The sequence below is a fragment of the Oncorhynchus gorbuscha genome, linkage group LG24, assembly GCF_021184085.1.
Source record: "Oncorhynchus gorbuscha isolate QuinsamMale2020 ecotype Even-year linkage group LG24, OgorEven_v1.0, whole genome shotgun sequence".
Taxonomy (NCBI): domain Eukaryota; kingdom Metazoa; phylum Chordata; class Actinopteri; order Salmoniformes; family Salmonidae; genus Oncorhynchus; species Oncorhynchus gorbuscha.
The window spans coordinates 25,957,205-25,982,157 of NC_060196.1; the positions used below are offsets into that span (position 1 = coordinate 25,957,205).

Below are 24,953 nucleotides of genomic sequence, written 5' to 3' on the forward strand. Positions count from 1 at the left end.
AGGTCTATGGTGGCCTGAATTGGTTCCCAATCAGAGAAAGCTGTTTATCGTTGTTTCTGATTGGGAATCCTATTTAGGTTGCCATTTTCCATTTTTGGTTTTGTGGGTTATTGTCTATGTGTAGTTGCATGTCAGCACTTGTTGGTTATAGCGTCACGGTTAGTTTGTTTAAGTGTTCTGCATTTTAATAAAAGAAGACTGTAATTCCTTGGTCTCCTCGTTCCAACAGACGTGACACCTACAAGTTGAAGGCCTATTTTTTTTTTGCGGGGCGGGGTTAGGCCTACATTAAACATTGAATTATTAAAGTGATAAGCTCATGAACTTTGGGGAATTTAGATCATTTTTAATACACATGCATTTCAATAAACAAATGGATAAGACCGTTCTATTCTCATTGATTTAGTTCCTATTTCAACTGACTGAACTGAATGAAGGATGAATTAAATGTTCTATTATGTTGGTATGACGAGTTGCACGCATCATGCATGCTCTGCACTTTATTTGGCTAGTAGGCAAATAGGCCTACATGAGGGTATAATGACTCTATAACTGCATGCCTCCAGAAGAGGTGCTTTATATTAACACCTCCTACAGAATATGATTTGGCAAGAGTGATGAAAGAAATATCAACATATTTTGAGTGGCTAACACAATTCATAGATTCACCAAACATATATTATTCTATGTTTCATTATTCCTGGTATATAATACTGGTTATGACAGAGCCCAGAGAATGGGATGGTGCAAATTGAATTAGTCGTGCATGCATGGGGATATCCACGTCACCCAGTGATATGTTCATGCTGTAGAGATACAACTAGCGAACTGAAATTTCACTGTTGTAGGCATAATACAGCTAGTTCTCTCTAGACTTGCGCTGGCAAACAAATCCATTATATTAGCTACCGAACCGTTTGGTGTATGCTTTTTTGTTTGTTGGTGAGATGAAACTGCCAAAACTCTGAAAGGTATTATTGTACGTCAAAATGGCAACACAAGATTTGCTCAAGTCTAACATGTTTTCTGTCACATGGTGTTTGTTTCTTACGATCCGCACGTTCAACCTTTTGGCAGGAATCTGGCTCCATACTTTTCCAGTAAGCATCCTTTTGGCAAACTGACTTGGATCTTGTTCAGTCAGCTCCGCCAATCAGTGAACCAAGGGGCGGAGAAAGGACGTTGACGCACACCACGTAAAATACGTCCAATTTTATTGGAAACATGTCGGCATCTGAGAAAACGTCCAAGGTAAAGAAATATTAGCTTTATTTAGCTAACTAGCTAGTTTACAATGGCTATGGACTTTGCATATTTGCCGGTTATTCAATACCTTGAAGATGCATACCTGAAATGTGATCTTTACAAGCAATTTGTTTGTTGTTTTGCTAGCAAAGTCTTGTTCCTTGCATTCTGCTAGCATAAAGGCAGCCCTCCTTGAACAATTAGCTAGCTAGCCACATAGCTAGAAAAGGGCTCTGAAAGATTAGGTAAAGGGTCACAATTTTTAAATATTAATCGCAAATATTCCTACATTTTGCAATGCGTTTTGTGGAGATTGAGTGTCCAACATTTGGTCCTAAAATGTTTCACATTCAACTTCAGTAGCCAGCTATTAGGCTCGTGCATTCAATAGGAATAGTTTAATTTCTACGCGTGCGTGCATTTTCCAGTGTCATTCACTACAATGTCAACACAACCTCTGGAGGATATAGACAACACTTCTAACTATTGTGGATATTAAAGTCTCGTTACGGTTGCATTAATTCATTCATTCAGTATATGATTTGGAATGTGATCTGCAACTTTTGCACATTAAATACATTTCAAAATTCTTCTTCATCTGCATGATATATGTGGCTCTGCTCTGGTATTTGGTTTTCCAAATGTTAGGAGTTGCCTGAAAGTGATGCATTGGAAAGTGATCCTGAAGTGAGACTCTCAAGCCAGTCGGATGAAGGTATGGATGTACATTGAGAATGTATAGATTTAGACATATCTGACTATAATCATACATACAGACATACACAACTTTTATAGAAACCCTGTTTATGCTGTGCATATTGATGCAGAGGCTTTGAATGTTTCCTAGGTGATGCAAGTACCGACACAGCAGTGGTTACCAAGGAGACCGAGCCCATGGGTGGGAGGCTGTCACGGGTGCTATTTCAGGAGATTCAGGGAGATGGTTCGAAAAATGGGGAGGAGAGCGAACGACTATCAACAACATCCTCTTCTGTGTCAGTCAGAACCCTTATAGGTAAAGATTGTTCTCTTTGTCAGTTCTTTCTCTCTCTTCCTTCGTTTTCATAATTTGGTTTAATCTATTCCTTCGTTTATCCCCCCCACAGGACATGCAGCGAAGAGCCTTCCATCCACATCTTCCTCTTCAATCTCCACTTCCACTTCCTCTCCTTCTGGCAAAGCAAAGATGAGTGTTTTTGGTCCTGGAAGTAAAGCTCTCCTGCCACCTCCCTCATCCTCCTCTCCGCCTCCTGTCCCTGTCCAGACAGTAAAGATACACCGTGCTCGCAAGACTATGAACAGACCTCCCCCGACACAGGTGAGTCTTCTAAGACGATGGCTGGTAGTAGTGCTATATTTTTTAGGATAGCCACTTATACAGTGATATCAATCAAAAAAGGCATATCTTATGTTTGAGTTAGTATGTTGAAAATCAGAGTATTTTACCATTCGGAAGTAATTTTATTCCTGTCACATTATCCCCTTCATGACCATCTGATCCATTGAGTTGTTGCCTTTCAGATGAGGTGCATCGAGTCACCAATCGTGCCAGTCAACCCCACAGACCCCACGACCAGCTTCGCGACAGACAGTGATACTGGTCAATGATGAAATATTGCATACATTTAGATTGACTTGAATGAAAGATTTACCCATTTTGAACGTTATCTTATTTGAGCGATGTTCTATTGATTCCCAGGGTCATTTCATGTGTATCACCGTTTAAGCAGGCAGAAATATAGCCGGTACAATGTGTTTTTCCCCGAGAATCAGAGATGCACGAATATAATAGAACATTTTTAAAATGTGTGAATCTTTTTTTTTAGTGTTTGTATGTAAGATTACTTACTGTTGAGTTTGAATCCTGTCCGTTATTTTTGTCTCTTACTCGGCAGCAGCAAAAAGGAGAAGGTTGGTCCAGGCAGAAAGCGCTATAGGCACAGAGCAGAAGGTAAAGAATGGGCATGGGTGTGTCAGTGCTTTGTTAGAGAATGAAGATAATGGTCGCTTATAATGGGTCTCATGCTGAGATATTAAGTAGTGACCCTGACCTAACGTTTTGTTTTTGTTACTTGAATTTCAGGCAGATCATGTACTCCGAGAGGCGGCGAGACGGCGTGACAGTTGGCTGGATGATGCAGATGAGAACGAGTTTCTTCTCTGTAACCCCTATGCAAGAGATGACACGGACCCAGCCTTCTCCGACTGCAAGGTCCGAGGCTAATTAACGCTTTAACAGGCAGCTCAACCAGGCGAGGTCCTTTTGACAACCAATTTTAAACTAAGTGTAACATATTTATTTTGTTAGGCATGTTTTATCATCTCAACCAATGCCATTTAGTAAAATCGTGTGGTTTTCATTATCGGACTGCCATGTTTTTTAAAACACGCGTTCAAAGATGGTTGAAAACCAGGATGTAAACGTGAGCTAAACTGAACCTCATTTACCATCATTTTTTCTACTAATTGTGTATAAAATGGGAAATTACAACATAAAATGTTATTTACCTCTAAAACATAAGTTAAGAATGATTAAATTACTATGTTTTTTTAAATGGATGTTTTTACAATTTTAGGAACTCTTGAAAAATATGCTCTATTAAGCAGTTGAGTTGCCCATTTTAAAGGAATGATATTAAGTCAAAGCTTGTGACAATGGAAAGTGGAGAAATATTGTTATGGGATTCACTGTCTGCCTGTTATCTTCAATATGTTTCAGAATATCATTCAGTACATGTAATTGTACTGGTACTCTAAGCATATAAACTATAAATGCATACATTTACATGCATTCTAATATGCATATTTTGACACACAAATGTATTATTTTAATATTTGATATCAAGTCATTCAACTAGGCCAATCTTCCACTTATAAGTAAATGAAGCAGACATAATGTATCATTTTTGAGATTATTTAAAATTCTCTGCAAGTCATCCAAACACATTTTTCATATATGGTCTATACTGAGGCTAAATATAGATACAGTATTTAGCAGAAGAAATGTTTCTCTGCTATTTTTCTCTTGGTGTACCAGTTAAATGGTTATTGCTGAATAGCCACAGTTTTGAATAGATACAAGGAAACTGTATGTTGCTCTTTTTCCATATCTGTACCTTCCATTTTTTCCTATTGCAGTCTGAAGATGGTGGACTGGAGGAAAGGCTACATGAAAGAGATGCAGATGCATCTGGTAACATGTCAGATCATGTGAGTAGTTTTACTGGTCCTATGTCAGAGTTGGAAGCTACAATCATTTACCAGGCAGGTATAGGCAACATGTGTTTCATAAAATTCACTTGCTGGAACATCATTTTTATTTGGTCAAAGCATTGTTCCTATGCCGGTCAACCAAACCCTCTTTGTCTTCAGAGCTCAGAGTCGGACCCACAGAGGCAGGGCCAAAGGAACGAAGGGAGCAGTGATTCGCCATGGACTCGCCCAGGGCGAGGCAAAGGGAGAGAGAGAGCCGAAGGAGCAGAGGCAGGAAGAGGTGAGTGACGGAGATCTATTCATTTGTATAAATAGTCGTATCATCGCCACTATCATTATCATCACAGTGGCTATTTGATTGTAAATTATTAATGTCTGTTGTAACTTCCAGCAGTGTCGGCAGCAGCTACTTTTGGTGGATCCTGCGAGTACACAGAGGTTGCCTTGGGCTCCCTGGACATCGTGGCAACAGACAACCTAACACTCTCACCTCACCACGGTGGGTAGACTGTATTCGCACACAATACACAATCTGCAAGTCTTTATCAGTGGTCTCTCAGGGTTAAATCTTAGCTTGACGTATGCATCCTGTAACTTTGACACAAATCTCCTATTAAGGTCTTGTGAACACATGATTTGCGTACATAACTAAAGCCACAATTTGGTTCTCAGTGAATAGCACTGATTATCTGCTACAGTGAGTTGGAGCATATGACACCGATGAGGGAATGTCATATCTGCATGTCTGTGTAGAAGGCAGTGACGCTGGGGAGACAGAGCGTCTGGAGGAGCTGCCTCTGTGTAGCTGCAGGATGGAGGCACCACGCGTAGACAGCGCCAGCAGACAGCCCAACAGACTCTGCATGGCCACAGAGAGCGTGAACGGAGAGGTTTGTGTGTGGCTATGCACTTGTAGACTCTGTGAAGCTGTGTTTTCCCTAGGATTTTTATCAGCTGTGGTGGCAAAGTCGGTGTGGAGGGGGGGGGGGCTCCGACTGCACATAAATCAAATCAAATGTATTTCTATAGCCCTTCTGACATCAGCTGATATCTCAAAGTGCTGTACAGAAACTCAGCCTAAAACCCCAAACAGCAAGCAATGCAGGTGTAGAAGCACGGTGGCTAGGAAAAACTCCAGAGAAAGGCCGGAACCTAGGAAGAAACCTAGAGAGGAACCAGGCTATGACGGGTGGCCAGTCCTCATCTGGCTGTGCCGGATGGAGATTATAACAGAACATGGCCAAGATGTTCAAATGTTCATAAATGACCAGCATGGTCAAATAATAATAATCACAGTAGTTGTCGAGGGTGCAGCAAGTCAGCACCTCAGGATTAAACGTCAGTTGGCTTTTCATAGCTGATCATTAGGAGTATCTCTACCGCTCCTGCTGTCTCTAGAGAGTTGAAAACAGCAGGTCTGGGACAGGTAGTGCGTCCGGTGAACAGGTCAGGGTTCCATAGCCGCAGTTGAAACTGGAGCAGCAGCACGGCCAGGTGGACTGGGGACAGCAAGGAGTCATCATGCCAAGTAGTCCTGAGGCATTGTCCTGGGGCTCATGTCCTCCGCGAGAGAGAAAGAAACACAGGACACCGGATAAGACAGGAGAAGTACACCAGATATAACAAACTGACCCTAGCCCCCCGACACACAAACTACTGCAGCATAAATACTGGAGGCTGAGACAGGAGGGGTCAGGAGACACTGTGGCCCCATCCGATGATACCCCCGGACAGGGCCAAACAGGCAGGATATAACCCCACCCACTTTGCCAAAGCACAGCCCCCACACCACTAGAGGGATACCTTCAACTACCAACTTACCATCCTGAGACAAGGCCGGGTATAGCCCACAAAGATCTCCGCTACGGCACAACCCAAGGGGGGGCCAACCCAGACAGGAAGATCACGTCAGTGACTCAACCCACTCAAGTGACGCAACCCTCCTAGGGACGGCATGAAAGAGCACCAGTAAGCCAGTGACTCAGCCCCTGTAATAGGGTTAGAGGCAGAGAATCCCAGTGGAGAGAGGGGAACCGGCCAGGCAGAGACAACAAGGGTGGTTCGTTGCTCCAGAGCCTTTCCGTTCACCTTCACACTCCTGGGCCAGACTACACTCAATCGTACGACCCACTGAAGAGATGAGTCTTCAGTAAAGTCTTAAAGGTTGAGGCCGAGTCTGCCTCTCTCACATAGGCAGACCATTCCATAAAAATGGAGCTCTATAGGAGAAAGCCCTGCCTCCAGCTGTTTGCTTAGAAATTCTAGGGACAATTGGGCGGCCTGCGTCTTGTGTACGTGTAGGTACAGTATGTATGGCAGGACCAAATCAGAAAGATGGGTAGGAGCAAGCCCATGTAATGCTTTGTAGGTTAGCAGTAAAACCTTGAAATCAGCCCTTGCCTTAACAGGAAGCCAGTGTAGGGAGACTAGCACTGGAGTAATATGATCACATTTTTTTGGTTCTAGTCAGGATTCTAGCAGCTGTATTTAGCACCAACTGAAGTTTTAGTGCTTTATCCTTTATTTTCTGCATCATTTTTGGACAGAAAGTTTCTGATTTTTGCAATGTTACGTAGATGGAAAAAAAGCTGTCCTTGAAACAGTTTTGATATGTTCGTCAAAAGAGAGATCAGGGTCCAGAGTAACGCCAAGGTCCTTCCCAGTTTTATTTGAGACGACTGTACAACCATCAAGATTAATTGTCAGATTCAACAGAAGATCTCTTTGTTTGCTGGGACCTAGAACAAGCATCTCTGTTTTGTAGAAAGTTTGCAGCCATCCACTTCCTTATGTCTGAAACACAGTCTTCTAGCGAGGGTAATTTTGGGCTTCACCATGTTTCATTGAAATGTACAGCTGTGTGTCATCCGCATAGCAGTAAAGTTAACATTATGTTTTCAAATGACATCCCCAAGAGGTAAAATATATAGTGAAAACAATAGTGGTCCTAAAACGGAACCTTGAGGAACACTGAAATTTACAGTTGATTTGTCAATAGATACAAAATGTTGCTGTTTTAAAGTTTATTTCCTACAATTCTGAACATTTTATTATGGCTTATGCCGTGTTCTTATGCTATGTAAGTGACTCAAACGTTATAACAAAATCAATATCATGACATTTTTTTGAAATTTAGATTCTCCCTGACTGTCTAGTTTTTATTCTGGTGAATGTTATTTCTCAAAGATTATATTATTAAAACATATATAGCTCCATTTATCTAATGTATCATATCTTTGGGTGTGGCGGCCATTTTTTTGAGAGTCGCTGCTAAATGAATATAAGGGCAACACGGTAAGCTTTTCCATCTCATTTGGAATCAACATATGACTCATTATTTACTTCCCCATTAAATGTTTCACTTTCCTCTCCCTCTTGTCTTTCGCAGCTGGTGGGCTGTACCAATATCATTCAGAAGGGGGAGACCATGCGGCCGTCCAGTCGGGTTTCCCTCATTGTGCTGTGCGAAAACCATCGGTCACATATGGTCAAACATCACTGCTGCCCTGGATGTGGATACTTCTGTATCGCAGTAAGGTTTTGTGCCACCCCCACAATCAAACATACTATCTGATGTCAAAGAACTGGATAGGTAAAAATAAATTCCAAGTAGACATAGGGCTGTGACAACTTCGTCAGCTGGTGATTGTCAAGCAAATAACTGTCGGTCTCACGGTAATTGACTGTTAATTAACATAAACACATTTAGCATCTCCTGGTTTCCAAACACCGCCTACAAGCCATTTTAAAAAGTATAATAAATCCATGTAATATAGCCTACACCTTCACAATGAATCCATGATTTATTTTAGACAGGTTTAAAGAAGCATGATATGGAGAAAATGTCTATTTCAGAAGAACAGAATAGCATACTCTGAGTTGTCCTGATGTGGTTATGCCATATGGCTGTGGGCTACACAAATTCATTTAGCAGGCAAGATTAGTTTATAATTCCCTGGAATTATATTATTTTATCGTATGAATACAATTGAACAAAGCTGTAAAGGGAGTGCGCACATGCGGCTATTCTGTGTTGAGTGGTTAACAAAAAAATAGGTACTCTTATGCTTAATTTAGTTTTTAATGTAACTTTAGTTGTTCTACAAACGTTGGGCTATATATTTAGATTTTTTTAATACATTGTACGTGATGAGACGCTAATGATGATTTGAGAAAAGTTCCTTGAAAGGCATGAGCTCTGCTTTTGTTTTTTTGTGCAAGCTGTAAACACTCCACTAGTCTCTCATTCACAATTTGACTGTTCTTGATTCACAATTTGATAATGCCTCGAATTTCACGGTGGCATCCCCTTTGGGGCCTTAATGCACCCTAAAAAAATCCATGCCATTTGTGGCCCGGCGTGCTGCGTTGTGCCCTTCTCCCTGAGTGTGCTGTGCAATCCGACGCGCCTCTCACTCACATGGCTCTGTCACTGATCGGGTCTTTCTCACAGGCTACAAGTAAAGACCGACACATCGGGGACGCAACAGCGTGCGTCCTTATCCAATTCCAAAGTGCAAATTGAAGATATTTACTTTGTCAGCCAACAAGATGAGTAGGCCTAACGAACAGCAAAAGCACTAGCCTATGTCAATCTACTATCCCCCATAGTACAAAAGTTGACCTATTCTGTGGGAGAAATAAATATTCCAAACATAGTCTGGGACAGTTGTGGGATGCGATAGATCCCAAATGAATACAACCACTAGCATCAAAAAACCTTAATGCAATGTGGCTTATGCAAAAGATCAGAGTGTTTAGCTTAAAATGTTAATAAACTATTAGGCTATTTCTTCACATTATAAGCGCAGCAATGTGCACATGGTAGTAAGCTATAAGCGAGAATGTTCCATTAGTGGAAAACGGCATAATTAAAAGTAAATGCAATTATACATGTAATGCTTTTATTATAAGGGTGCTTTTTATGGTGAAAATTATCTTCCCCAAACTTGAAACTCACACACTGCTTATGTATGCCAGTTATGCTCTACACCCCTTGAAAAGCAGATTAATGTGCTTAATTTTCTGAAGTTATTTGGCCACTTTAGTTGTGATACAAATCTTATTAAAACATATAGCCTTATGGGCTATGGCTAAATGATGTGTGTGACAATGATTTGAAAAAGTCGCAAAAAGGCATTGTTTCTTATACCGGGCTTATACTTCACAAGTGATAATATATAATTCACAAGTGATGGGCTAATATTGTCACCCATCAGACTGTTCTTGATTTAATCTTGGCTTTACATATACTAAATAATATATGTGACATTTATTTATTTAGAATGGACCATTCTCATGTACCTGTATCGAAACCGGGGCAGTGGGAAAACATACATGTCATCTATGCACTTAAATAGCCAATGGAGGATGCTTTTCCTCTTGGTTTATTTTTTTATGCCAGCCAGGTAGACTACACTTGTGGTTAATATGAGGAAAGTTGAGAAATAAACATAGTAGACCTAGCCTTGAGAACTGATGGGAACCTCCTCTTTTTAATAGAGGCCATCACTCTGTTTTCTCCTACAATTGCATAGCCTATAGAAATGCTGCGCAACATGAGCTCATGATTAGATTTGCATCGATGTCAGTGTGATTAGAGGGACGATTGAGTGCGGAGTACCAGGCATTAGACAAGTTTGGTAGGCTACTAATGAACAGCAGCAGCATTAGAGTTTGGAGAAGTCTAATTACCGTGACTAAGCGGTCATGTGTAATTTGACTGCCTTCATGACTCGTGACCGCCATTGTGGCAGTAATACGGTCACCGCAACAGCCCTAAGTAGACAACCTCCATATTGTATTCACCTTAGACCTAGCTTGTGTTTTCAAATCTGTAAAGATGGAGGGGAGACGGAGAGACCACTGCAGATACTTGAGATGCATTATAAGTCTGTCCGTGTACGGTATATGTTTGATGTGGCCTTACACCCCTCTCTCTGATTTTCCCAGGGCACCTTCCTAGAGTGCTGTCCGGACCAGCGCATCGCCCACCGCTTCCACCGGGGCTGTGTGACAGTGCTGGGGGCTGGAAGGGGCAGGGGCATGGGCATGGGCACAGGCATGCTCTTCTGCCCCCACTGTGGCGAGGATGCCTCGGAGGCCCAAGAGGTCACCATCCCCCCCTCAGCATCCGTGGCCACTGTGGTCATCACTTCCGCCTCGTCCACCACCACACTGTCCCTCCCAGCCCCCATCCCCTCTGACCTCTCTCTGGTGGCCTCCACATGGCCGCTGAAGAACGGGAAGAGGCCTGTGGGTCTTATCAGGTGAGGAGAAAGGGGGAGATAAAGATATGTGAAATTACTAAGTGTTGGCTGGAGTGCAATAATTGGGTGGTTTTGCTCTGCTTGTTGTGTATTTGTGGATAATTGATTGATTTGAGCTTGTGCCTGTGAGTCTATTGTTTGATAACTCGTATGGAAATAATGGTTATTCACACCACCCTAATCATTGCAGCCTTTTTTTACTCCCTCTCTCTTTGTCTTCTTGATCTATCAGTGCGAGGATGCGTGGGGTGGTAAAGAGAGACCAGGATCAGCGCCCCCCCCAAGCTGCTCTGGCAGCAGGGACTGTCAACGCAGCCCCCCCAGGCGAGGGGGGAGTGGACAGTGTGGGACCCTCCCTCTGTCTGCCCAATGGGAAGCCAGTCTGTCCCAGTGCACTTCCCCCCGGGCCCAGTAGGGCGGCGCTGCAGAAAGCCATTCTCACCCAGGACACTGAGAAGTGAGACAGATTAACAATAGTCTAAGTCTTATAGAATAGAATTATCTGTTCCAAATCAATGATTGATGGGAATTGTTTACGGCTAGACGGGTCTTGTTTGAATGCTTTGAAAATACATCCATCTTTCCTCCTTTTGTTGAAATTCAAAATTTGCTGAACTGACTGAATTGTGGAAAGCTATGTTAGGGGAAATGTATTTAATGGTGGTGGATCCAGTGATTATTCCAAGGAATAGGAATGAGGGAGAGATGCATTTTACACAGAGTTCTGATAGGAGCTGTTCTCACGTGGTGAATCTTGGTTGTGATTGGTCAGGAGGAAGAAGCTGAGGTTCCACCCCCGCCAGCTCTATCCAGCTGCCAAGCAGGGTGAGGTGCAGAGGGTTCTGCTCATGCTCAGTAAGTGTCATAAGGAGTCCTTTGTTCGTATTTTACTGTTAGATTAAATAGACATTCCTGATCTGATTGCATATTTTGTCTAAAGTGGCTTGCTCTCATCGCTCCTTCATCTGCTCTGGAAACACTTGTTGTCCACTGTTCTTTCACATAAATGAAGGAATGAGACGATATTGACCCCTACTGCTGCTAATAACCCCTGAACTCTACTTACTCTCTCTGTTTGGTTCAGTGGAGGGCATAGACCCAGCCTACCAGGCTGACTCCCAGAACAGACGATGTGCTCTCCACGTTGCCGCCCAGAGAGGCTTGCTGGAGGTCTGCTACATGCTGGTGCAGGTGAACAACTTTTGCACTTCAATCAATACAACTGGGTAATATTCATTAGGCTCCAAACTGAAGAAAACCGACTGAATCGGGGAGGGACTACCTGAACTTGTCCAATAAGAAATGCTTGCTTACATTTTCTGTTGCGAATGTTTTGCTACGGTGTGCCCAAATAACTACAACCCTGCTCTTTATTTTTATGTTCAATGATAGAAGTGACTCCTTTTACTCTTATTCCCCCCAAAAATGGATCAGTGTGTCACTCATACAGTTATTATTCACCAGAGTGCTCAAATAATTTTCTTGTCTATTTACAGGCAGGTGCTAAACTGGACATCCAAGACAAATCCATGAGGACCCCTCTCCTGGAGGCCATCGTCAACAACCATGTGGAGGTGACCAGGTACCTGGTCCAGAGTGGAGCCTGCGTCTATCACATTGTGAGTGCCTGGTAAACAGCCCCTACACCAAAGCTGGTCAGCTAACACTAATAGCGGCTCTAGTAACATGAGCCGTAAAGGATTTAAAACCTGAAAGAATTTGATCATCACCTTGAGTCACCTCAGAAGTCAACAGTAGGATCTATTATAGAGTAACTGGAGCTAGGACCTGTAGGTGGCATGTTAATACAATCTTGATTGCAATCAAATTCTCACCTTCTGACAATATTAAAATGTGAAGATGATCATTAAAAAAATTCACCTCTCCTATTGGCTTTTCCTCCTCTTCTCCACCTTCTCTGCTCTCCAGGAAGAAGATGGCTACACTGGTCTCCACCACGCTGCCAAACTGGGCAGTCTGGACATTGTCACCCTTTTGTTGGAGACGGGACAGGTGGACATCAACGCACAGGTGGGGAAGAACACTTTTGGGCTCTAAGACAGGGTGGCAACAACCAACAAGTCAGTGTGTGTTTTATCAGTCTGTGACACTCTTTGTCGACTGCATACTTCACACTGCATCATGTCCAATGACCACATGGTCTGTTTTCTGAGAAGTGCTTTAACATGTTTTGCTGCTAATTTAACATCTTTATTTTGATTGACTATGCATGTGCAGATGAAGATAATATAATTATCTTTATTTGATATTAAGTTGTAACCTTCTGTTTTATTTTTTTTACAAATCTATCCCTGTGTATATTATGTGGGTCTCTACAGTGTAGTACCCCTTCACTCTGCGTAGCACTAACACCCTCTTTTGTAGGTATAGTAATCATTCAATGTACTCAATAACAGATACTGTATCATGTGTCACTTGGCAATGCTTGTTACCTGTAGTTCTTAATTAGTCAATAGACAGAGTTAACTATTACCACCAGAATAAACATGTATCTTTAATCTACCTTCCAGTCCCATGTATCATTTCTCGTTGTATTGAACCATAGCACTTGTGTTAGGCATTTTGCTTGAGTACCACTGTATAGTCCAGTCCCCTAACCCTCTGAGTCAATGTGTTGTATTCCCCTCTCAGGATAGTGGAGGCTGGACTCCTATCATCTGGGCTGCAGAGCACAAGCACATCAAGGTCATCCGAGCACTGCTTCACAGGGGGGCTGACGTCACCCTCAAAGACAAGGTTAGGCTTTCTGTCCTGGTTATAACAACGTATGCCCATACAATGGCCAATCTGATTTTGAAGGAGGATGTGGAGGATCTATAGGCGCGGCAAGTCACAAATCATTGAAACGACAGCATTTGCTTCTTCATACTTGGTTTATTGAAGGTAGAGGTCAATTTGTTTGTAAGTACTCTAATCCATACCTTTTCTTTCTATCCATTAATTTATTGTGATGCAAGTCCCTCTGGGATGATAAAAATAATCTTCTCGCTCTCTCTATTAGGAGATGAACGCGTGTCTCCACTGGGCGTCCTTCGCAGGCTGTGTGACGATAGCAGAGATGGTGCTGAACGCCGGCTGCCCACTGTCTTCTGTCAACATGCACGGGGACACTCCCCTACACATCGCTTCCAGGGAGGGCTTCCTCGATTGTGTAACGTGAGTAGACCAATACCCTGTCAATCGCATCCATCGGTCACTCCTATTGGCTGTTACGGTGACTGTATTACCGCCACGCTGGCGGTCACGAGTCATGATGCCAGTCAAATTCCATGTGACCGTTTAATCACGGTAATTAGGCTTCTCCAAGCTCTGATGCTGGTCATATAGTAGCCACCAAACTTGCTAACTGCCTGGTACTCAGCACTCTATTGTCCCTCTAATCACTCTGACATCAATGCAAATCACACATCACACTATCACTTGTGAATGATGACCAGTTTAAGGCAAACAGCTCATGCCTTTTTGGTAACCTCTTGTAGCCTAGCCCATAGCCTATATTTTTTGGTAAAGTTTATCACAACTAAAGTGGCCAATTAACTTCTTAAAATCAAGCACATTAGGCTCTACACCCACTGTAAAGCAGATTATCTGGCAAATATAAGCAGTGTGTGAGTTTGAAGTTTGGGGAAGATTATTTTCACCATAATGTGACTTTTTATAATAAAAGCATTACATGCTTAATTGCCTTTGCAATCACTTTTGATAATGGTGGTTTCCTGCTTATGGAACATTTGCGCTTATAGCCAACTGCCGTGTGCGCATTGCTGCGCTTAAAATGTGATCGCCTAATAGTTTATCAATTTATTATTTTTATTTTTCACCCCCCCCCCCCCCCCCCAATTTCGTGGTATCCAATTGGTAGTAGTTACAGTCTTGTCTCATCGCTGCAACTCCCGTACGGACTCGGGAGAGGCGACAGTCGAGAGCCATGCGTCCTCCAAAACACAACACAACCCAACCAAGCCGCACTGCTTCTTGACACAATGCCCATCCAACCCGGAAGCACCGTACACCTGGCGACTGTGTCAGCGTGCACTGCGCCCGGCCCGCCACAGGAGTCGCTAGTACGTGATGAGACGAGGATATCCCTGCCGGCCAAACCCTCTCTAACCTGGACGATGCTGGGCCAATTGTGCGCCACCCCATGGGCCTCCCGGTCATGGCCAGCTGCGACAGAGCCTGGACTCGAACGCAGAATCGTTAGTGGCACAGATAGCACTGCAGTGCCTTAAACCACTGCCCCACCAGGGAGGCTGCAATCAACATTTTAAGATCAACGTTCTCATCTGTTGGGTCAGGCTCAATGCTTAAAACAGTTTTTTTTATGCTAGTGGTTGTATTCATTTGGGATCTATCACATCCCACAACTGACCCCGGACTATGTTTAAAATATTTATTTATTGCACTGAATAGAATAGGTCAACTTTTGTACTATGGGTAATAGTAGGTTGACATAGGCTAGTGCCTTTGCTGTTTGTTAGGCCTGCTCATGTTGACTGACATAAATGTGGAAAGTTGTTCCGATATCTTCAATATGCGCCTCGGAATTGGATAAGGACTTGCGCAGTTAAGTCCCCAATGTGTCTGTCTTCATTTGTAGCCTGTGCGAACGTCCTGATCACGTGACTAAGAGCTATGTGAGTGAGAGACGCTTCGGCATGCTGCGGGGAGAAGGGAATTATAATTATTATATTCGGCCCAAGGGCACAACGGCCACTGGCCACAAAAGGCATGGATTTCTTTTTAGGGGGATTATAGCCATACAGCTGGGAAATTAGAGGCATTATCAAGTGCTTGTCAAATTGTGAGTGAGAGACTGATTAAGTGTGTACAGCCTGCGCAAAAAACAAGGCAGAGCTCATGCCTTACATGCAACTTTTTTCAAATCATCATTATTTACATCATGCAGCCTTGGAATGTATTAAACATCAAAACATATAGGCCAACATTTGTATAACAACTAAAGTTACATATTTAACTCTAAATTAAGCATAGCCAGATCAGGGCCTAACGCAAGGATAACAGTGTATGCTATTCTGTTCTTTGGAAAAAACTACATTTTCTTTAGACCTGTCTAAAATAAATAATCTATTTTTATTTATTTGACCTTTTAGGCAAGTCGGTTAAGAACAAATTCTTATTTACAGTGGGTTAACTGCCTTGTTCAGGGGCAGAATGACAGATTTTTACCTTGTCAGCTTGGGAATTTGAACTAGAAACTTTTCTGTTACTGGCCCAACGCTCTAACCACTAGGCTACCTGCCGATTTTTAATTGTGACTGTGTCGGCTATATTACATGGATTTATTAGACTTTTTAATATATAGATGTTTGAAAGTTCTGCATCAGCTTGTAGGCTGTGTGTGGAAGCCAGGAGATGCTAAATGTGTTTTGTTAATTAATGGTCAATTACTGTGAGACCAGCAGTTATTTGCTTGACAATCACTGGCTGACTGCTACAGCCCGAGTCACTCCTATAGTCTGGTAATTTGGAATAGAAGGAATTTGATCTAAAGTCATTTGAGCATTTTGCGCCCATGATGGTTGTAAGGATATGGGAAGGGTAATCTGTGCCTAACGGCAACTTTAACACCTCTGTTTGCTTATTCCCTCTCTACAGGCTCTTCCTCTCTAGGGGGGCAGACATCGACATCGTGAACAGGGAAGGGGACACCCCTCTTTCTCTGGCGCGTTCCGATTCGCCCGTCTGGGTGTCACTCCAGATAAACAGGAAGCTGCGGAGGGGGATAGCCAATCGTATGCTTCGTACAGAGAAGATAATCAGCAGTGACGTAGCCCAAGGGTATGAGAATGTGCCTATCCCCTGTGTGAACGCAGTTGATGATGAGGGATGTCCCTCAGACTACAAGTATGTTTCCGAGAACTGTGAGACTTCAGCCATGAACATCGACCGCAACATCACACACTTACAGGTACATACAGTAACAACACACACCTTTAGATGATACACATGATAATTATCATTGATCATACATGCATCTTGCCTTTCTATAAATCTGTGTCTGTCCCTCAGCACTGCAGCTGCACAGAGGACTGCTCCTCCAGCAACTGTCTGTGTGGTCAGCTCAGTATCCGCTGCTGGTACGACAAGGTTAGTGACAAATTGTTTATTTTATCTCCCACTTTATTTGGATATAAAAGTATTCAGCCATTCTAGCTGTGAACTTTGGTGTTAAAGTTGTATATTTGATTAAGGAAACTGATAAGAACTAGAACCTTGTAAATATCCTGGGTTTTCAGAGAGAGTTTGCTCTCATTTCTCAAATTTCAGATATTATTGAACTGTGGATAGTTTGTTGAACTGTGGATCTGTCTCCGTCTGTACGCTTGTACATTAGTCACACGCGATATCTCAGACAGCACTGGCCTGACTTTGACGAAACTTTGAATGATGCGTCTTGCCACAGAGATCTGGAATTTACAAAATTACACTGATTGGCCAGATGGTGGGGCTATAACAAGAGATTGAAAATGCTAACTTTTAAAGGTCACGCCCCTTATTCTGTTTGAACTAAAGTCATGAAATTCAGTACATAGGTCCCTCTCCTCACAAGGAGCACATTTGCCTCAGGGACCCATATGGTCCGCCATGATAGATCTTCCCCCATTTTGAATTTTGTGAAAATTCTTAAACGCTACTCTTCTGGCACTGAATGACCGATCTGCACGAAACTTGATATACTACACGACCAAAAGTATGTGGACACATGCTTGTCAAATCTCATTCCAAAATCATGGGCGTTCATATAGAGTTGGTTTCCCTTTTCTGCTGTAACAGCCTCCCCTCTTCTGGGAAGGCTTTCCACTAGATGTTGGAACATTGCTGTGGGGAATTTCTTCCATTCATCCACGAGCATTAGTGAGGTCAGGCACTGATGTTGGGCGATTAGGCTTGGCTTGCAGTCGGCGTTCCAATTCATCCTAAAAGTGTTCGATGGGGTTGAGGTCAGGGCTCTGTGCAGGCCAGTCAAGTTCTTCCATATTGATCGCGACAAACCATTTCTGTATGGACTTCGCTTCGTGCACTGGGGCATTGTCATGCTGAAACAGGAAAGGGCTTTCCCCAAACGTTTGCCACAAAGTTGCAAGCACAGATTCATCTGAAATGTCATTGTATGCTGTAGCATTAAGATTTCCCTTCACTGGAACCAAGGGGCCTAGCCCGAACCATGAAAAGCAGCCGTGACCATTATTCCTCCTCCACCAAACTTTACAGTTGGCACTATGTATTGGAGCAGGTAGCATTCTCCTGGCATCTGCCAAATCCAGATGCGTCCATCAGACTTCCAAATGGTGAAACGTGATCCATCACTCCAGAGATCACGTTTCCACTGCTTCAGAGTCCAATGGTGGCGAGCTTTACACCACTCCAGCCGACAATTGGCATTGTGCATGATCTTAGGCTTGTGTGTGGCTGCTCAGCTATGGAAACCCATTTCATGAAGCTGACGACGAATAGTTATTGTGCATACGTTGCTTCCAGAGGCAGCTTGGAACTTGCTAGTGAGTGTAGTAACCGAGGACAGATGACTTTTACATCCTACGCACTTCAGCACTCGGCGGTCCCATTCTGGCCTGTGTGGCCTAGCACTTTGCGGCTTAGCCATTGTTGGTCCAAGACGCTTCCACTTCACAATAACAGCACTTACAGTTGACCGGGACAGCTCTCGCAGGGCAGAAATTTGACAAACTCACTTGTTGGAAAGGTGGCAGTGCCATGTTGAAAGTCACTGAACTCTTCAGTAAGGCCGTTCTACTGCCAATGTTTGTCTATGGAGATTGCATGGTGGTGTGCTCTATTTTATACAGCTGTCAGCAACAGGGCTGGCTGAAATGGCTGAATCCACTAATTCGATGAGGTGTCCACATACACTTTATATACAAAAGTATGTGGCCTCCATTGACAAAGGTCTCACAATGCAATTTTCTTTAGAGTACCTAAAACAACATGGCTGCTATGGACCAATAAAATTCACATGAGCGTGGCCTGGCACACAAATGCATATAAATCACTCATAGGATATTCGTATTGTAGCACAATTTAGTATAAGTTGCGAACACTGTAAACATGTGCACGAGCATTCATATAGACCACATGGTGGCTCTTTAACGGACACATGTTTCTCTCTTGATCTGTTTGACTCAGTGCTGAAATTTGTGTCACATGCTCAGGGTTATGAGTGTAGCTAACTCGCGTGATGTTTCAGACACCACTTTATTTTTTAACAGAACTTGGGTGAATGATGTGTCTTGCCATAGACATCTGGCATTTACAAAACTACACTGATTGGCCCAAGGGGGGAACTGCATTATTTGTGGGGGACTACATGCTTACTGTTTACTGTTGCCTTTTTTGATCATGGTTAGTGATACACCCAGCAGTCATATGAGACAGAATTTACTTTCCAAGCGGTCACCAAGCCATCTCTCTCGAAAGACTGGCGAGGTAATTTGGGGGGGGGGCTCTGTCCTTTTTGTCTTTAGTTTATTTCTAATTTCACGGTGGAAGGCTAAAACATCATTTTTGTCCCCTACAATAATCGTTGGGGGAGACTATGGATCTGTCTCCTTACGTACGGTAGTCACACACCAATATCTGACACCACTGGCCTGATTTTGACAAACATTGCCATAGAGATCTGGCATTTATAAAATTGCACTGAGATGCCCAAGTGGGGCGCGAGAGTGAGCTTAATTTGTTTTCACTAATTGTCCCGAGGGGGGACACTACCATTTGTGGAGGACATGTTTATAGTTGTTTTTAAGTCTGGAGTTCGTCAGGTGAAAGACAAACATAAGATGCTATGTGTTTTCTGTGTTTACCAGGACCACCGGTTGCTCCAGGAGTTCAATAAGATCGAACCGCCTCTCATATTTGAATGTAACCTGGCTTGCTCCTGCTACCGCACCTGCAAGAACAGAGTGGTGCAGGCGGGCATCAAGTAAGAGCTGTTACTACACCACTGTACACTTTGAAATCAAATTAGAACTATTTTAGATACAGTGCCTTCAGAAATTATTCATACCTCGTGACTTATTCCACATTTTGTTGTTACAGCCGGGATTCAAAATGGATTAAATACATTTTTTTTCTCACCAATGTACACGCACTACCCCATCATTGAAAATGAAATACGGTTATCTAATTTACATAAGTATTCACACCCCTGAGTTTGGCAGCGATTACAGCTGTGAGTCTTTCTTGGTAAGTAGGAGCTTTCCACACCTGGATTGTACATTTGCCCATTTATTCTTTTCAAAGTTATTCAAGCTCTGGTGATTACAACTTTTAATTGTCTTGGGTATGTCTCAGCTTGGCATATCTGGATTTGTAGATTTTCTCCCATTCTTCCTTGCAGAATTTCTCAAGCTCTGTTAAATTAGATGGGGTGTGGCGCAGCGTTCTAAGGCACTGGCATTGCAGTGCCAGAGGCGTTACTACAGAACTGGTTTCATTACCGGGCTGTGCCACAACTGGCTGTGGCCGGGAGTCCCATAGGATGGCGGACAATTGGCCCAGCGTCATCCGGATTAGGGGAGGATTTACTTGGCTCATCACGCTCTATCGACTGGTTGTGGTTGCCAGGTGCCTGTGGGCTGACCTCGGTCGCCAGTTGAATGGTGTTTCCGCCGACACATTGTTGCGGCTGGCTTCCGGGTTAAGCTGGCGGGTGTTAAGGAGCGTGGTGAGGCGGGTCATATTTTGGAGAACGCATGACTCCACCTTCACCTCTGCCGAGCCTGTTGGGGAGTTGCAGCAGTCAGACGAAATATAATAAATAAAATTAAAAACATTTGACTGGGAGTGGCGGTGAACAGCAATCTTCAAGTCTTTCTACAGATTTTCAATGGGATTCAAGTCTGGGCTTTGGCAGGGCAACTCAAGGACTTTCTTGTTCCGATGCAATTGCAGTGTTTCTTTGGCTTTATGGTTGGGGTTCCTGTTGGAATGTAGATCTTTGCTCAAGTCGAATGTCATTTGTACTCTGAAGCAGGTTCTCATCAAGGATTTGGCTCCATTCATTGTTCCCTCTCTCCTTACCAGTCTCCCAGTCCCTTCTGCTGAAAAGCATCCCCATAGCACGATGATGCCACCACCATGCTTCACAGTAGGGATGGTGTTAGACGGGTGATGAGCTGTGCCTGGTTTTCGACAGACATGGCGCTTTGTGACAAAAGTTAGTTGTCTCATCAGATCACAGAATCTTTTGCCTTATGATCTGAGTCGTTCACGTGCCTTTTTGCAAACTCCAGGTGTGCTGTCGTGTGCCTTTTCTCAGGAGTGGCTTCCGTTTGGTCACTCTCCCGTAAAGCCAAGATTGGGGAAGTGCTGTAGAGAACTCTGTAGTTCTGTCAGTGGTCATTGGGTTCTTGGTCACCTCTCTGACCAAGGTACTTCTTGCCAGGTTGCTCAGTTTGATCGGACGGCCAGCTCTAGGCAGAGCCTGGGTCGTTCCATATTTTTTCTATTTCCCAATGATGGAGACCTCTGTGCTCTTGGAAACGTTAAACTCTCTTTAAAGAATTGTGATGAGACATATAACCCTATCTTGAAGATCTACGGCCAGTTCCTTGGACTTCATGGTATAGTTTTTTGTATAGATAGGTAATGTTTCTAAATCTGGTCCAAAAAAATCAATTGTCCACAATCAAGTTGTAGTGACATCTCAAGGATGATCTAAGGAATTTGGATGCACCTGAGCTCAGTTTTGAGTGTCATGGCAAAGGGGTGTGTGAATACTTTTGTAAATTAGATATTTCTATAATTTAATACATTTTCAAAATATCTCTGAACCTGTTTTCACTAAAGGGGTCATTAAAGGGTATTGTGTGACGATGGGTGAGGGGGAATAAAGTGGGAATAAAACTATTTTTTTAAATCCATTTTGAATTCAGGATGTAACAACATGTGGAATAAGTCAAGGGGTGTGAATACTTTCTGAAGGCACTATGACTACCCTCATCTCTTACTCAAACACTTTTTTTTTTGGTTTATCTCTGCAGACCTTATGAAAGGGTTTCACAAACGCTGCCCTGGGGACCCCAGGGGGGGCAAGTTTTGTTTTTTGCCCTAGCACTATACAGCTGTTTAAAAAAAATAACCAACTAATCATCAAGCTTTGATTTATTTGAATCAGCGGTGTAATGCTAGGGCAAAAAACTAAACGTGCACCCCTTCGGGTCCCCTGCACTGAGTTTGGGTTATGCTGCTTCATGACATTGTCTGCTGTTGTGGTTGACATTTACATTGTCCCGTGTAGCTCAGTTTGTACGGCATGATTCATTCAATGCCTGGGTTGTGAGTTCGATTCCCACAGGGGTCCAGTGTGAAAATGTATGCGCACTCTGGTATGAAAAATGTAAGCACTTTCTACTGTAAGTCACTCTGGATAAGAGTGTCTGCTAAATGACTAAAATGTTAATCATACTGTCTGGGTCCTGGTACAATCTCACTTGTACACTTTCTCGGTCTTAGGGTGCGTCTCCAGTTGTACCGAACAGAGAAGATGGGATGGGGAGTTCGGGCTCTACAGGACATTCCCCAAGGCAGCTTCATCTGCGAGTAAGTGCGTGTATGGTTATTTAATTAAAGGAAATTAGTATGATTAGCCAATCTAATGTGTCTTGCCAGTTCTATCAATTAGTTAATTCTCTTGTTGGAAGTAACATTTCTCTCCACACAGATATGTAGGAGAACTGATCTCTGATGCAGAGGCAGATGTAAGGGAAGATGACTCCTACCTCTTTGACCTGGACAACAAGGTACCTCATCTGTTTTTTCTCCCATAGGGATTACACATGAAAAAAAGAAAAACATGAAATTGTATTTATCACATGCACTGAATACAACAGGTTTTGATTTACTGTCATTTAGACACAGAAGTTTAAACAGACCACTGATTTACCAATGCAACTAAGTACATCACCATCCCTCTCTCTCTCCTTCCCTCTAAAGGACGGGGAGGTGTACTGCATCGATGCCCGTTACTACGGTAACATCAGCCGCTTCATCAACCACCTGTGCGACCCCAACATCATCCCAGTGCGGGTGTTCATGCTGCACCAGGACCTGCGCTTCCCCCGCATCGCCTTCTTCAGCTCCCGAGACATACTGACAGGACAGGAGCTTGGGTGAGAGGATTCACCCCCACACACTTTGGATCTGAGCCACAGACACAAAATGGACGCCCAGTGGAGTGGTGTTCATGCTGCCTTAGGAAAGCAGAGTGGAACATGATTTGGCACTACCTTTTCAGTAACCGTAGCATCTATTCCATGTATCACTTCTCTTGCACCAGAAATAAAATTGTCTGAGTATATTGTTTGTTCCACTGATTTATGATATTGATGTACATTGATTAAATTCTCAGCCTAGAATTACAATGTTCTGTTCGCACAGGTTTGATTATGGAGACCGCTTCTGGGACATCAAGAGTAAATACTTCACCTGCCAGTGTGGATCAGAGAAATGCAAACACTCAGCGGAGGCTATCGCCTTGGAGCAGAGCAGGCTCGCTCGACTGGAGACCTGCCCAGAATTGGATACTGACCCTGGGCTTGCCATGCTAGGAAACTTCTAGGCTTCCCCTGCGGCTTGGTGCATGTATTTCTCTGTTTCTACACTCACTCTTACATTTCGTATGAATTTGTGCCGTTATTGTTTGTGTGGTAATCAAGCCTTAACTTTGTCCACGTATCTGATATAAATGACTGATAAAGGTGTCTTCTGTGTAAGACCCATCCATACAGTATTTTTTAAAACTATAACATTGCTATGCCTCTTTGCCATGAGACATCAGTGGCACTACAGCATGCTATGAAATGCCAGTTACGCTCACCACATGCTGTGCCAAATACATACTGAACAATTCATTTCACAGTACTCTACCATGATACTGTCTACTTGTTAAGTAATTGAAAAAGTTACCGACAGCTGACTTCCGAGTAGTATTGAAGTCTTGTTTTTATACAAAATGTACGTTGTTTTGTCATTTAATACAATTTATTAAACTTTTACAAATGGATCCACTGTCATGTTTCAGCAGGGTTGCTTTTCCTACAACTCAATGAATATCAAGCAGCCCAGACACACCAGAGAATGTGGTTCCAATGTTGACATAGATTGCTAAAAAGTTTTAGTGATTTAATATAACATTCCATTTGTGTCTTTTTTGAGTTTGAACCTTAATCTGGTCTTTGACAGAGTTCTTGGGACTTGTTGAATAGTTAACTATTCAACCATGCTTTCCTTCCCCAGGCCCAATTCATGGTTATTGCTATCTTCTACAACTCATGATGGGAAAGGGAGCATGAGCTCTGCTTTTATAACATATTCAGTAATTCTCACAGAAAAAGAAGGCTGTCAAATTGACTTATGTTAATCACTATCTGTTTGGGTTGTGCCAGGTTTCATGTTGTGAACTGAAGAACATGGGTGAGACATTAAACATTTCCAAAGCAATAAGGAAGGGCTCTTCGTGTGATGATAGGAAAAGTCACTCCCTCAAATCTAAATAAAATGTTTTTGTACAGTGGCAAGAAATGTGAACCCTTTGGAATTACTTGGACTTCCTCATTGTCTGTTGTGACTTACAATTTGATCTGATCTTAATCTATGACCATTCAGTCTGCTTAAACTAATAACACACCTTGTGAACATTCAGTGTAGGGTGGGAAAAGTATGTGAACCCTTGGTTTTAATAACTGGTTGACCCTACTTTGGCAGCAATAACCTCAACCAAATGATTTCTGTAGTTGTGGATCAGACCTGCACAACGGTCAGGAGGAATTTTGGACCATTCCTCTCTGCAAAAGTTCAACAATATTCTTGATTTCTGGTGTGAATGGCTCTCTTGATGTCATGCCACAGCATCTCAATCGGGTTGAGGTCAGGACTCTGACTGGGCCACTCCAGAAGAACATATTTTCCTTTCTGTTGATTTACTTCTGTGTTGTGAGGAGTTGTCCTGTTGAGCTTCAATTGGTGGACGGAGCCTTACATTCTCCTGCAAAATGTCTTGAAAAACATGGGAATTCATTTTTCTGCCAGAGCAAGCTGTCCAGTTCCTGAGGCAGCAAAGAAGCTCCAAACCATGATGTTCCCTTCACCATACTTTACAGTTGGGATGAGGTTGATGTTGGTGTGCTGTGCCTTTTTATTCTCCACACATGGTGTTTTGTGTTC

General features: G+C 43.0%; 1 protein-coding gene across 5 annotated transcripts; it reads left to right on the plus strand.

Moving 5' to 3' along the window:
* The first annotated feature begins 1,158 nt into the window (after positions 1–1,158).
* On the plus strand, positions 1,159–23,793 carry LOC124012652 (histone-lysine N-methyltransferase EHMT2-like). 5 transcript variants are annotated; one of them, XM_046326510.1, is made up of 27 exons: positions 1,159–1,251; positions 1,894–1,960; positions 2,093–2,260; positions 2,352–2,563; positions 2,767–2,845; positions 3,141–3,196; positions 3,329–3,457; positions 4,384–4,455; positions 4,618–4,738; positions 4,850–4,957; positions 5,215–5,348; positions 7,847–7,990; positions 10,411–10,727; positions 10,960–11,184; positions 11,500–11,582; positions 11,812–11,918; positions 12,224–12,346; positions 12,657–12,758; positions 13,380–13,484; positions 13,750–13,904; positions 16,368–16,680; positions 16,782–16,859; positions 19,595–19,710; positions 22,245–22,331; positions 22,453–22,531; positions 22,725–22,900; positions 23,169–23,793. In XM_046326510.1, exons 1-27 carry the CDS (start codon positions 1,225–1,227, stop codon positions 23,347–23,349), a joined length of 3,564 nt encoding a protein of 1,187 aa, XP_046182466.1. In that variant the 5' UTR covers positions 1,159–1,224; the 3' UTR covers positions 23,350–23,793. The 5 variants fall into 5 exon arrangements, with proteins under 5 accessions (XP_046182466.1, XP_046182467.1, XP_046182462.1 ...); XM_046326511.1 differs by having other exon boundaries at positions 4,853–4,957; XM_046326506.1 differs by having other exon boundaries at positions 1,160–1,251; positions 5,212–5,348.
* The last annotated feature ends 1,160 nt before the right edge of the window (positions 23,794–24,953 follow it).

Bases quoted from the DNA above. Each gene is read 5' to 3' on its own strand.
- LOC124012652 (XM_046326506.1), top strand. From the start codon at position 1,225: ATGTCGGCATCTGAGAAAACGTCCAAG. The intron at 1,252-1,893 runs GTAAAGAAATAT...TCCAAATGTTAG, and splicing joins CATCTGAGAAAACGTCCAAG to GAGTTGCCTGAAAGTGATGC. The intron at 2,564-2,766 runs GTGAGTCTTCTA...GTTGCCTTTCAG, and splicing joins ACAGACCTCCCCCGACACAG to ATGAGGTGCATCGAGTCACC.